General features: G+C 33.2%; 1 protein-coding gene across 6 annotated transcripts in view; it reads left to right on the top strand.

The window, feature by feature from the left end:
* Positions 1-14420, top strand: part of CABCOCO1 (ciliary associated calcium binding coiled-coil 1) — a 113106-nt gene that overhangs the window by 6049 nt on the left and 92637 nt on the right. For 5 of the 6 annotated variants that reach the window (XM_032252570.1, XM_032252572.1, XM_032252571.1 and 2 more), the window contains exons 2-3: positions 5036-5139; positions 13050-13219. In XM_032252570.1, the coding sequence (XP_032108461.1) occupies positions 5036-5139; positions 13050-13219 (274 nt within the window). Of the gene's footprint in view, positions 1-5035; positions 5140-5159; positions 9407-13049; positions 13220-14420 lie in introns of those variants that run through there. The other variant, XM_032252575.1, reaches the window with a different exon arrangement.

Here is a 14420-nt window from a genome sequence, read left to right on the forward strand (position 1 = left end):
TATAAAATAAATTTTTGGATCCTCTATGCTTTTCCACTGACTGTTCATTACTGTGTCAATTTCATGTCATTTTATAGTCATTTTTTAAACCTATTTTGGAAAGGTCACTTTCATTATTTTTGTTTTACAAGTGTGTCTTCTTCCATAGGAACTAAAAAGTTATTTTGTAAAGTTCCAGAATAATCTAATGGGGTTTAAGGTTGTCATTACATTACATTCATAATGTAGGAAGGATTTAGTTCTTGGAATTTGAAAGTTTTTAATAAATCTCTTTTATCAAATCTTGTTCTTGAACTTTTAATAAAGTTTTATAGTTTCTTTATATAGATACTATACTTTTCACATTATATTTATAACCAAATATAATTCAATCAAGTTTTTACCATTTCTGTTTCTAATTAGCCTCTTGTAAAGGAAAAAACTGGCTTTTATATATTTATGTTATATAAAACCATCTTATCAAATTTTTTATTAGTAATAACTTTTTTGATAGTACAATGCCAGCTTTCTTAGGTATGCAACCATGTAATCTTCAAATAAAGGTTTCCAAATTTCCTCATTTCTGCTATTAAGTTATATATTTAGTTTTCTTATTGTATTAGTTAGAACCTCTACAGTGTGTTGAATTACAATAATGTTGGTATCCATAACCTTGTTTTAGTTCCTTGTTTTCATAAGAATGACTTAGGATTTCACTACTCAATATGATGCTTGCAATACGATTTTGGCAAATAGTCTTTTTCATGTTTAGCATTTTTTTCTTTTCATATTTTACTGGGAGTTTTGCTGCTGAATCTTAGTAAGTGCCTATTTATTATATATTTAAATACGCATATAATTTGTACCATTTAATTTGTCATAAAAATTATATTAGACCTGTTAATAATGATCCATTCTTGGATCTTTAAAATTAATCTGATTTGGTCATAAGTATAGCTTGTAATTCTTTTAGTATATTTTAAGATTTAATTTTCTAGGATGTATTTTAATTATAATTTTTGCATCTGCATTGATTTGTGATTTTGATTTATAATTTCCTTTTTTGTTAGTTCAGGGTTTTGTGTGTAGACTATGCTGGCTTCTTAAAAATGAACTCGCTATAGTCTATAATTATTAGACTGACATAGAATTTATGTGTTCTTTGATTAGTAAGTAAAATTACAAGTATAAAACCATCGGGGCATGGTGACTTTTTAGAAAGTAGACTTCCAGTTTAGTTCATGTTTGATCAGATCAATTTTCTCGTCTACCCTGGGTCAATTTTGAAAGCTTACGTTTTCCCAAGAAATCACTCATTTTCTTAAAATTTTCAAATGTATTGTCACTGAATGTGAGACAAATTTATTTTCTTTATGTTTTAGTGACATTTGCCAAAGATTTGCCTATTTTATTATCTATTCTAAGGAGTCAGCTCTTGCTTTTACTTATTCTTCTTTCACTTTTTTCATTGTCGTTTTTAAAAATACTGGCTTTTTACCTTCATAGCAAGACTATGGTAAGGTGAATGAGGCACTCTCATTGAGCACAGAATTTAAGGAAGTGTCAAAAAAACTCAATAGTCAAGAAGTTCTATTTTAATGCAATACTTAAAAAAAATCAAACTTAATGTCCCCCAAAAATCCCTGATGGATTAAACTTTTCAGTAAAGACCAAATCCGTATTACTGATTTTTCCTTTTGCTTCAGTTCCAATATGGCTTAGCATAGCACGGCTCCTGCTCCTGAGTTCATTTATTTTCAGGCTTTAAAAAAAAAAAAAACACCTTTCAAGTGCAGAATTTGCAGACCATCAATGTCCTCTGTGACTAGGAAACTTCTCCTCAGTAATCTTTGGTGAAATCTGTTATCTTCCTTTTGGTGAGTACTTATTAAGAATCTTTTTCATATAAAGCACTACCAGTGATGGATACAAAGATGGCCCTAAAAGTTTACATTCTAGAAACAAAAAATATATACAAATGTGAAAAGTTTAGTTGACATTAGAGAGGGAAAAATTAGAGGAAAACATTATCTGGCAGATAGTATCAGACTTACAGTTTTATTGCTCTTGGAATAACTCCTAAAATCCACCAGGTGGTGGAATAAAATGAATTAACAGTGCCATTTAGCTTACATATTTTCCTAGTTGGAGATTTAATTTTACAGAGAAAGCCACAATTACATATCCACATATTTTAGCTTATTTATGAATTTTCTATTATATCTTTAATTTTTACAAAGCAGAATGTACATGTTGAAAGATTAAACATTTTTAGCCATCTGATATCCTTCTCAAGCAAGGCACTGTATAAACAAACAAAAAGAGGTCTGGTTTAAAATAGGTCCAAGAATATAATTTAAAACAAAAAACCCAGAGGGAAACTCCCCTAAAAGATGATTATCTTAAGCCTGCAAATTTTAGTAAAAGAATGAGGCACTAATATTAGGCATCTTAGCTAAAATGATTACTGTCCAAAAGGTTAAGATATGGGATTCTCTTTCATATAGTTCTTGTGTGACCTACTTTTCTCCTATCTAGAGACTTTTCAAATCAGATAAATTGATCTGAATGTCTGTATAATTCACTTTTCATGTATATCTTTATTCATTATTAATATGACAGCAATCTTGTGTGTATTAAAACACATAAAAATGATATTTAATATGAATTCAAATTTAGGTTCAAATGACTTGCCTTAAGTCATAAAATTAATCAGTAGTCAAACTGTCAGGAGATCTGGAGTTCCTCTAAGTCCTGCTTTTCATCATGCTCTGCCATCTAACAATGTCATCAGATGATGAAGATGAATTTAGACAGCCGGTTAGCAACCTATGTTGACATATCGGGAACTGTGGAATTCTAAAAGGAAATAAAAGATTGAATGACTGAGGAATTTACAATCTAATGGGATTGACACTATGGGAATAATTATACTTTGCCACTAATAAAAATATATATCACCAAAAATTGTTTAAACAAATATTACCATATATTATAGATCAAAACAGTGTCCTAAACAGAAACTGAGTGAATTTAATTCAATTTGCAAGTATCTGAGTACCTACTAGATGCAGCATACTAGAATACTTTTTTCCTAATGATTTTATAATCTAATGATATGACCTAGTTTAGATTAATTGGCCCACCCAAGCTTACAAAAAAAGTGGCTCATAATGTAGCATATTTTATTTCTAAATTAGATTTTCAAAGATAAAAATGTAGCATAATAACTTAATATTAAATTGCAGACATTAAGCCAATTACCATTACCAATAAGTGGTAGGTTTGAGATTTTTCTACTCTTGAAAAAGAAAAAGGATTTGGTATGTTATCTGGTAAACTATAGCGAGGCAGTTTTTTGCTGCCCTTAGCTGGAACTCAGTTGCATGGAAGGCTCAATAACTATTTGTTGAACTGAAAAACATTTGCCCTCTTGCCTCCCAAAATCTCATAATTTTTTATTTTTGTGCAGCTGCTGCTCTCTTTCCTCTATTTCCCAGTCTCCTCTTCCATCTCCCCTTTACAGCTCTTCCCTTTATGCCCTGACTTTGAGGAGTCTCATCCATTCTTACGGTTGCAGTTGACTCTTGAACCAATGTTTGTAAACTTGACCTTTGTGATTCCAACATTTCTAACTAAACTCTAAACATTCCTTCCTCACTATTAGTATTCCACCTTAAACTCAGCCTCTGAAATCAAACTCATCAACTTGCTATTTAAAAACTAACATCATCTTCCAACACTGTATTTCTATCCGTATAAAAAGGACGACATGTACAGTTGTGCAGGTGGTGCTCTGAACAAAAGCACTTGGCTGAGGAGTGAGTAAGGACTAAAACTAGACTCTTTTAACAGGCAATATACTTGGGCACAGGGCTGTGTCAGCCTTAGGGAAATCTTTTTAGCACTTCCTCCACCTAAAGAAGATACCATTGTCTGACTCACACAAAGGTGACGTACGTATTATTAGTATTGCCATCACTTTCTCCAAGTCACCTATTTCAGAAACAGAATTTCCATTCTTTCTCCCATCTTTTAGGCCCCCATGATATGACTACATTCACCACTTTCTTATCATCCACAGGGTCAAGGAGACCAGAGCAGTCCAATGCTTCATCCCTACACTGTTTTAATGATCTCTTTAACTCTTCCTCTGCTCCTGTCTTTCCTTCACCTTGCAGTAGATTACCCTTTCTTAAAACACAGCTTTGTCTTGTTATTTACCTGTTCAGAACCTTCATGGTTCTGAGCACTATTGTCTGTGTTACTAGAAACAAAATTCCTAGACTACTGTTCTTCAACCAGCCAGGTTCTAAAATACTTATGATGCACAATGTCCTGTACCTTGTGAGCACCCAATACAGAATTGTTGAATCGTTAAATTTAAGATCTTTCATCATATGTTCCCAATGCCCACTTCTACCTAAGTCCAACTAGTCCCTCTCATATACCCTAGGCACCATTGTGAACTGCTGATGTTTATGGGACTTGTTCCTAACTATCCTATCTTCATAACCTTGGTGTTGCTGATTCATTCACATGGGGCATTGGCCACACCCAGCCCTGCAAAGCCTATTGAGCTCCTCTCTGTAGAATTTCCTTGTCTTGTGCCTATATTTGCCCCTTCTTTTGGACTGAATGCCGCATTTATTATAGCTTACTTGTGTTCTTGTCTTCTTGTAACAGCACCCTAGGTTTGTTCCTCTCACTAGATGTTAAGCTACTTGAGGTTGGCCCATCTTTCTTGTTTGTATTTGCCTCCTCATAAGTCCCGGATTCAATGAGGAATGTGTAGATAATAAACATTTGTGGAATTGAAAACCATCACCCAGTTGTGCATATGCCCCAAAGACAGATTGACTAGCCATTTGACTTTTCAGGTGAAAGCGCCATTGCATAAATATGGAAAAGAAAAAATATCATCCCGAAGATTGTTGTTTTTAAATGTCCTTTTCTGACAGCAACCAGACTATAAGAAGAACAAATTTTGATATTATGGGGTATAATATATAAAACGTACAATTGAAATAACTCATTCCACATTGTGTTTTTGTAGAGAGACACTGAATTCCAGGAGCATGAAAAGATTCTGTCTCCGGATTTTCTGTCAGTTGCCCAAATCACTGATTTGTTAACAGAGGACGTCGATGGAGTTCAAGAGTAAGCATTTCACTGTTACAATCGCATACAGAAGAACAGTTCTAGTTTTGCATCTATAAATAATTATGATTACATATTTAAGCTTTTTTCAAAATATTTGTTATAATACTATGCACTGAAATATATCTGGACTCCGAAACACAAAAATTCTCAAAGAACTTTTTACGCTACACAACAGTCTCCTTTATGAAGAAAATACATTGTAAACCAACTTACCAATATTAACCAAGAGCAGAGGTTTGTTGGTAAAAGCAGGCTCTAGCATGTGCCGTCTTCTACTTTTTTTCTGTTTCATTCATAAAATTGTCAATATGCACATTAGCCCAAAGGATGTTTTCCCTCACTGTAAGAAGAATAAGTTGTGTTTTCTGTACTCAGAATGGAAAATGCATTTTGTTATATTGGAAATCTTGAATACTAGCCATCCACCTGTGATTTTCTTAGCCATCTGCCTGTGATATTATTATCAGGCATAATACTATACTAAGTACTCTGCATACATGTTACTTACAAATGTGATTACAATGGAATTTATAGGCAGTAATTCTAATATATATACATCTCACTCTTTAGGCGATTTACTTCTACAATAGATCATCTATTTAGAACTTTTGTCAGATACATCCAACAGCATAATATCCTAAATGTTGTTTTTAGTAATCACCCATTTAAAAAATGATCTCACTTTAGAATGGAAGCCTAATTGGCCATAATGTGTGGAGAGTGGGGATGATGTCATGCACTGGACTGTACCATCCTGGTATCAGGCCTCTGCAGGCCAGTCCTTGGGACACAAGCAGGGTGTCGTGGACCATAATAGACAAATAGCAAATGACTCTGTCAGTGGTTATCACTGACAAATTTTACAAATGTACAGAATAAAGATGACTTGCTACTGAGAAGGGAATATGACAGATGTCCTGGCTGGAAGAAAAATCTGAGAAGGGAAGGCTTATCAAGAGCAGGCGAATAACACTGACAGGCCTTTTCCTGAACCGCTCAGCTCCAGCACTGGCAACCTCTGCTAGAAATTGATGATTTGTGATCGGCCATACTGCTTACTATCTGCATCTCTACAATATTAGGGAATTTAAAATTTCACAGATTTTAAACAAGTATCTCCTGATGATTTTACCGTTTTTATAGAAATTAATGTTTGTTAGGAATTCTGATTCTTAGTGTAAGAATTGATCTGTAAAATGCATGTATCATATTAATACCACTGATCATGCCTTTAGGTAGAATGTTATTTTCCATTTCCATGTGCCCCCAAATGTCATTGATCATTGCAATGTGAAACACTAGGTATTTGATACTAGGCAAAATAGTACAATGCAGATAGCAGACATTTTATACAGTTCATCATTTGTTTATATTAAATGTCAAGTAAAAGGTGTTATATTAAGTACAATTAATATTAAATAAAAAGTGTTGCAAACAAGTGCTTTTTAAAATTCGTTCTTCCCACATTGTAAGTCGTGCTATGTATTGCACTTTGTATGACAAGAATTTTTTGAATTATTGGCTCTCTTTGTTGTTAAATATCTAAATGCTGAGCATATATTTAATCTTTAGTTGGTAAGGCCTAGGATGCAGTAAGTGATGCAGAAGGTGATGCAGAAGTTAGCAATATAAAAACATCCAGGTTCAATAGCAGGTTGACCTTTTTAGACTGTCTCATTAATGTAGAAATCACCTGAAGTGATCTCAAATTTTAAGACATCATCTTTGGATAAATAACATGAGTATTATATTAGGAGCCATTTCTTTGTAAAACAATTTTCTTGAGATTCTTTACATGATTTTGATAAAGGTAATCCTGAAATATTTGAAATCAGTCACGCACTTTCAATTTAAAATAGCATTATTATAAATGGGGTTATATGCTTTTCAAAATGACAGAAATACAGTTTAAGTATCCTATCACCAAATGATAGAAGTATGTGAAAATCATACAGTCTAAAAAGTTATAAGCCTATTAAAGTTAGAAATCAGCACATTTCCCTACCTCTTAAAATTAAAAATTGCTCTCCATGAAAGCAGCCAACCAAATGAAACATTTAAAGTGTCATTAAAACATATTTCTGAAATTCACTTTAAGCAGTTAAATGTCTGGGTACATTTCTCATGATCTCTTAGCTGCTATCAATCATAAATATTTTAATGTAACCTTGACTTTATTTATAGATCCATCTCAATTTTTTTTAAAAAAGAATAAGGACTAAAAGTAACTATATAAACACAAAAATAACACTGAGACATCTTTAATAATCTTTCGGTAGCTGGGCTTCCATGAGCTACTGAGCTCTTGCCTTGAGGCCTATTTCTGCATGTCATATTTAAGAAGTAAAATGCACCCCATTGTCAAGAACATGCAAGAATATTGTAATATTTTTACCCAAATTCTTGGTGAGACAAAATAGATAGGTATATCACCTATCATCACTATACCAAACTTTCTAAAATACAATGAATCATCTTTCTCTTTCCCTACATTCTGTCATGCTACAGCTGTGGCCATCTCTCCCCTCTCCCCTGTTCCATCTCCTCTTACAGAGAAAAAGTTTACATATTTGCCAGTAAAATACTGGAAACTTTGCATTCAAACCATAGCAGTATCTTGCTCCAATTGCCTCCCTACATAATCTCCTTTGGAGTGAAATGACTGAGGAAAGAATGGAAATGGTAAATCCTTGGCCCTGTAGTTCAAGTTAAAAGTGAAGAGACAAATGGTATTAGGGAAAATGGTGAAGGGGATGTGGAGGACAGCAAAGTTGAAAGAGATCACAGAGATTTCACCAAAATATTCTTTGGCAAGTAGTTACTGTCATTCAAACACAACTAAACATTGAAAAGTAAAAATAAAAAGCAAAGAACATATGCAAATATTCAGGGCAAATATTTAATTTAAAATACATAGTGTGCAGATGGCAGATGATGAGTATACTTAGAAGAAAAACTAACTGCTAGAAACAGAAGAAAATGTTGGGTTAAAGCTAATAATTAAAGAGGACATCAAATTCACAGAACAAGAGACCAAAAAAAAAAAAAAAAAAAAAAAAAAACATGGTAAAAAAATAGAAAGAAGAAGCTTTTAGAACCAAGGCAAGGAACTCAGGCTAAGAGTAAAACCAATGTAGAACTTACCTTGCTGAAAATCAAGTCAGTAATATGGAAGACAAATTTAAGAAAACTTATATAAAGTGTAAATAAAGCAATTATTTGAAGATACTAGAATATACCTTCAACCTTCAACATAGTGAATCAGAAAAAATAATCTACACTTCGTAAAAGCTTTGATTTCAATATTTTAGTAGAATAAAATCTCATGTATTGCCTTCTTCCTGGGATAAATTTAAAGTAAGTCACCTAGAGAGGAAAATAACAGTCCTCAGACTTTTCCTTAGCAAGGTTAGTCTCCAAAATTCAGTAGTGTGACAAGTAGCCAAAATTTAGAAGTTGAGAGAATATGATTACAAAATAAAATACTATTTGTGTCTGTTGTTTAGTTATAATGGCAACAAGATACTGCAATATGTAGACCAACTCAGAAAATACAGTATTCATGTGGTCCTATTGAAAAATTTACCTCATAACCCAGCTGAAAGATAAATCAGTTCATTGGTGAATTTTAAACAATAAAACCTGCCAATCAGAAATTGTGATATAAGAAATCTGGCAGTAAGTGTGGACCATTTAAAATTAAAATAAAATAAAATATCATAACAATAAACTAAAACAATATTCTAGAACATGTCAACAAAAATAGGCAAGCACATGAGAAAAAAAATAATTGAATTTCCTTTTCTCACCAAAAATAAAATTGAATTGAAGCAGATGACCCCTATTTATAGTAATGCTATTTTAAATTGAGAGTGAGTGAGTGCAAAATACTTCAGGATTACTGTTACAAAAATCATATAATCACAAGAAAATTGCTTTAAAAAATGGCTCATAACAAAATGCTTTTAAAAACTTGTATCAGAGATGTAAAGGGTTAATGTCCCTAAGTTTGCAAAATACTTTGATAAATTTATAAGAAAAAGTAACCAATAGAGGACATTAAAAAGAAATTCAACCTAATGAATAAGCAAAGACATATAGAAGATAGTAATTTTTTCTGTTAGATCGATAGACATTAAGATTACGGACAAAATCCAAAACTAGATTGGAGTATAAAGAAGCGGACATTCCTGTGTGGTGTTGATGAAAGACTTATTTGGCACTTCCCTTTCTGGAGGGAAGTTTAGCAGCATATCTCACCATGGTCAGTATAACTCAGCAGTCCCAATTTTGGGAATTTATTGCAAAAGATAATTGGAGTTTTGGAAATATCTTTTTGTTGAAGTCTTGCTCTGTCGCCCAGGCTGGAGTGCAGTGGTGCGATCTTGGCTCACTGCAACCTCTGCCTCCCGGGTTCAAGTGATTCTCCTGTCTCAGCCTCCTGAGTAGCTGGGATTACAGGCGCCCGCCACCACGCCTGGCTAATTTTTGTATTTTAGTAGAGATGGGGTTTCACCATGTTGGTCAGGCTGGTTTCAAACTCCTGACCTTAGGATCTGCCCACTTCTGCCTCCCAAAGTGCTGGGATTACTGGCGTGAGCCACGGGGCCAGGCTGGAAAGATCTTAATTTATCATTTCTCTTTACTCTAGATTCTCAACCAATGGAGGACATCAAAGCCCATTTGAGAATCCTGATCTATTATTAACTGCATTTAGGTCTCTATCCTACTGATAAGACTAAAGAATGGAAAGGCTTCATACTTCTCCTTCCTTGCTGAATACTAATCATTTTTCAGTTACGTTCATTACAGTTTTTCCCCAGTCTGTAGCTTGTCTTTTCAATGTAATTTGTCTCTGATTCTCCAGAAGTGTTTTGTCTGTTTAACAAAGACCAATTTATTCGTCTTTTTCTTTATGGTTTGTATTTTTTGATGTCACTTTTAAGAAATTTTGGCCTATCCAAATGTCAGAAATTTTTTAAATTTAAAGTTTGTAATGTTTGCTATTGACATTTAAATCATTAACCAACCTGGATTTTATTTTAATGTATTATGTGGGATAGTATTTTATTTTATTTTCCATTTGGATATCCAATTCTCCCAGCACCATTTTTGAGGAATTCATACTTCTTCTACTGATTTGAAATACTGCCTCTGCCATATACCAGGCTTCTGTGTACGTTGGGTCTGTTTCTGGGCTTTCTACGTATTCCACTGGCCTACTTATTTATCCCATAACCATACCACAAGTTTTCATTATTGTAGAAGTTTTCTTACTGACTTTCACTTAAGAGTAAATGACACTGTACATTAAACATTGAGAAATAAATCTTGCCAAATGATGTCCAATGCAAATTAAAGATCCCTGGCTAATAGAGTAAAACCCTAATACCACCACCATCAGGATGTCTATATCTGCCAGTTGAGTTGAATGCTTGAAAAAAATGTATCAAAATGTGTAGTGACATGCAACATGAAAAACTGACCGTATTGACCTAAAAATTAAAAATATATAATGTTCTCACATATACATATATGTACATGTATGTAATATATGACATAAAAGGAAACTCAGAGATAGATTAACTTCAAGGTTAATTGAGTCAATGTCTAAATAGTGTCATCAAGAAATGAGGCTAATCTTAGGACCCATTATTCTTAGGGTTACAAGATCACTTGGCAGTAGCAACTAGAGGCACTTGTTTACTCTTTTTTTATTTTTATTCAACAGAAAAAAAACTTTATCCTCTGTTATTAGTTATTTAGAATTATTTAGGAGCATGCCCATCATAGAACAATAATTATTTTTGAGACATGCCATATACTAAATTACATTATGGTAAAGGGGTGACATTACCATGATTGCCTTAGAATAATCCGTACTCTTTTGGGTTTGAGGTCTATCCTGATACCACTGTAGATGAAATGTTGAAGAAATAGACACATATCAACATCAGATTTATTTGCTCCCAAACTTGTTTAATCCTGCTATATTTATTAATCTGGTTATATCATTTATTTTGATGTTAAGAATAATAAGGCCTTGCATTTTTGAAGATAGCAGTAAAAAGTTGTCACACACCTATTACCCCCCTCAGAAATCACATAAAAACAGTAAGGAAATATCACCTTCATCTTTGTCAAAACCAAGAGAATGCTAGTGGTCCAAATCACAAAACAGAAAGATGATGGCCACAGTCATGATAGATCAACCAGAATGCAGGAGAAGATATACAGAAGGATGCCCATAGTCAGAGAGCTTAGAATGAGCTAATTTACATTTATATCTATCTATCTGCTTAATCTCCCAGGAGGAGAAACCCTTAAGTCCCATTCCAGGAACGCTTGTTTGCAATAGCAGGACCAGGTGTGTAGGTTTGGAGCAGATCCTTTCTGTATCACAGAAAATTGACTGTTTATATGATAATAAAGAGAGTCTATCCATTCTTTTCTTTATTTTTCCTTACCAATTAAAAATAAATAACTAAATGCTAGAATAATCGACAGAAAGTTACTTCATACAGAAAATGCCTGCCAGTTTGTAACATGACCACGTCTTCACCTCCAGTGTATTTCCTGAAAGTAGCTATTCAAGGACAAAAGCTCACTTCATCCAAAGATGAGGTATAAACAAAGGATATCCATTCTAAGACACTGCAAGAAAAAAATAGAAGAGGAGCGGGAAAGAGAAATAGCAAATAAAATACATCAGAAAGATATAACCATGAGCAGACAAAAAAATACATGTTTTACCATAAATTTTAAAATATATGAAACATTTACAAAAAGCATATAACAGAGATATAAAAGCTCAAGAAAGAGATAAAGAAATAAAAGATTATCAAACATGTTTTTAAGAAAGAGTAGAGAAGGAAAGATCTTATGGAATTTGAGGGGAAATTTAGAGCCACCCCCAGAATAACCCTGCTGAAAACACACTAAGGTACACAGTAATGATAAAAGTATCCAAAATGAAAAGGAATAGACTTGAAAAATTTTTAAGGTTGAAAAGAATTAAAAATTAAAATTCTAGAAAAAATGACTAAAATATGGATAATTGAAATTCTTTTTAAAATATAGCAGAATGAACTGGGTGCAGTGGCTCAGGCCTGTAATCCCAGCACTTTGAGAGGCTGAAGCGGGTAGATAACTTGAGGTCAGGAGTTCAAGACCAGCCTTGCCAACGTGGTGAAACCCTGTCTTTACTAAAAATACAAAAAATTAACCATGCATGGTTGCGGACACCTGTAATTCCAGTTACTCTGGAGGCTGAGGGAGGAGAATTGCTTGAACTGGAGAGGCAGCGGTTGCAGTGAGCCAAGATCGCACCACTGCACTCCAACCTGGCTGATGGAGCAGGCCCTGTCTCAAAATGTGTGTGTGTGTGTGTGTGTGTGTGTGTGTGTGTGTGTGTGTATCATAGGTATGTCTCATATATATGAGATATATATCTTTCATATATCAGAATATTTAACAACTTAGTTTCAGAACATTTTCAGAAATAAAAGAAAATTTTATAAATGAAAAAATACATTGAAATTCAGAGAAAAAAATAGTAGTAAAATTGCTATACATAAACAAGTAAGAAAGGAGATGAAGGGGGAAGAATGAGGAGAACTAGAAAATAAGGAAGAGGAGGAAGGAAAAATAGAGTGTGCTCCCATTTCATTATTCTTTCTGTTTCTTTTTCTGAATGTCACTTTGGTCTACGGCCATACCACCCTGAACGTGCTCAATCTCGTATGAATGTCACTTTGGTCTTATGAAATTTGATGTAACTGAATATTTTCAGATTATGGGCATTATAGAATTTTCATTCAAGAAAAAAACCTGTTTTCAAAACTTAGGAAATAGATGGTTCAATATCTAATCTGATGTAATGTCTGGATTTTTCTTTTATTTTGCAGAAAACTCAGAATCTTTTTGAATTTCAAAAACCTTGAAACTTGTTTAAAGGATGCCATTCTACTGGATTATTATGTATCTGGATTTTTGTGGGCTAGAAGAATGGATTTCTCTGTTATTCAATATTCGAAATTTATGACTTTGTTAGCCATGTTGCTTCAGAATCTTAAAAGTAAGTACATTATTTTTCTTTTTTTTTAAGTAAAAGAAATTTACCATCTAAACTGAGGTTCTTAAGCAAAAGTTACTGATTTTATTGTAATTCCTTTAATGAAAAATTTGGGGTTTTCCTAAGTATAGCAAATATATAGTTCATACCTTCATTGAGTTACAAAAACAAACAGTTTTCTTAATAATCAATTTGCCAAAGATATGTTAATTTCATTTTAAAGTTGTATTGGTGCCATCCACCCTCTAAATATCTGGGGACTCTGCGATATTCTTGTAATCTTTCTGTAAATCTAAAAATACACTGAAATTAAAAGTCTATCAGTAACTATTAGCTTTCCCGAGAATAGAATGCTAGGAAGCTATAAAAAGGAGAAAATGAGGAAGCTTTCTATGTACTGTATGGGAGACAATATATAGTTATTAAGTAAAGCATGGTACAGAACTGCATGCTTTTATTTACAAAAGAGACAAAAATAAGAATCTATCAATATTTTTATTTGTGTATACACAAAGAAATGCTGAAAGATACAGAAAAAGTGAATAATTAAAATTCCCTGGGGTGAACAGTAGTAAGAACTGGGCATGTGGGCAGCAGATATTGGAGGAAGTCTTTTCACAAGATTTCTGCATATGTAGTTTTGAAATGTGAATACATCACTTATGCAAAAATTAAATTTTTAAAGAGAATATGTAACATGGACTGTCCTAAGCCTCAGCAACTTCTGAGCTGAGTATTCATACACTAGAAATAGAATAAAGGAAAGTAAAAATTTTCATGAACCTTACATCCCAAATTTAAGAAGATATTTCTTTTTTAAACTTTTCCCTTACCTTATAAGACTCAATAACATTTCTTCTAGGTGAAACTTTATATTGTTGATATTATTGCAAAAATGAATTTCTAAAACCTGAACAGGATCCATCCAGCTCCTCATAAACCATGAGAGAGAAAATACATATGTGAAACCTAACCAGAAAAAAAGCAAGAAATCTAGTTTTACCTTCTGGCAGAAAAAAAATTAAAATAAAAAAAATTTCCTCCACACTTTTAAACTTAACAAAGTTATAGTCATCATTAGGAAAGAATGTAATTTTAGCCAAGGAAGGAGATAAAGTATGTTTACACTTCAGCTAGGTAGCAGTAGGGTCCTGAGAGCATAGCCACCACTCCCATTCAGCAATGTCATAATAGAAAAAGCCCA

The sequence above is a fragment of the Sapajus apella genome, unplaced genomic scaffold (assembly GCF_009761245.1).
Source record: "Sapajus apella isolate SASKATOON/1434 unplaced genomic scaffold, GSC_monkey_1.0 scaffold78, whole genome shotgun sequence".
In the NCBI taxonomy this organism is placed as follows: domain Eukaryota; kingdom Metazoa; phylum Chordata; class Mammalia; order Primates; family Cebidae; genus Sapajus; species Sapajus apella.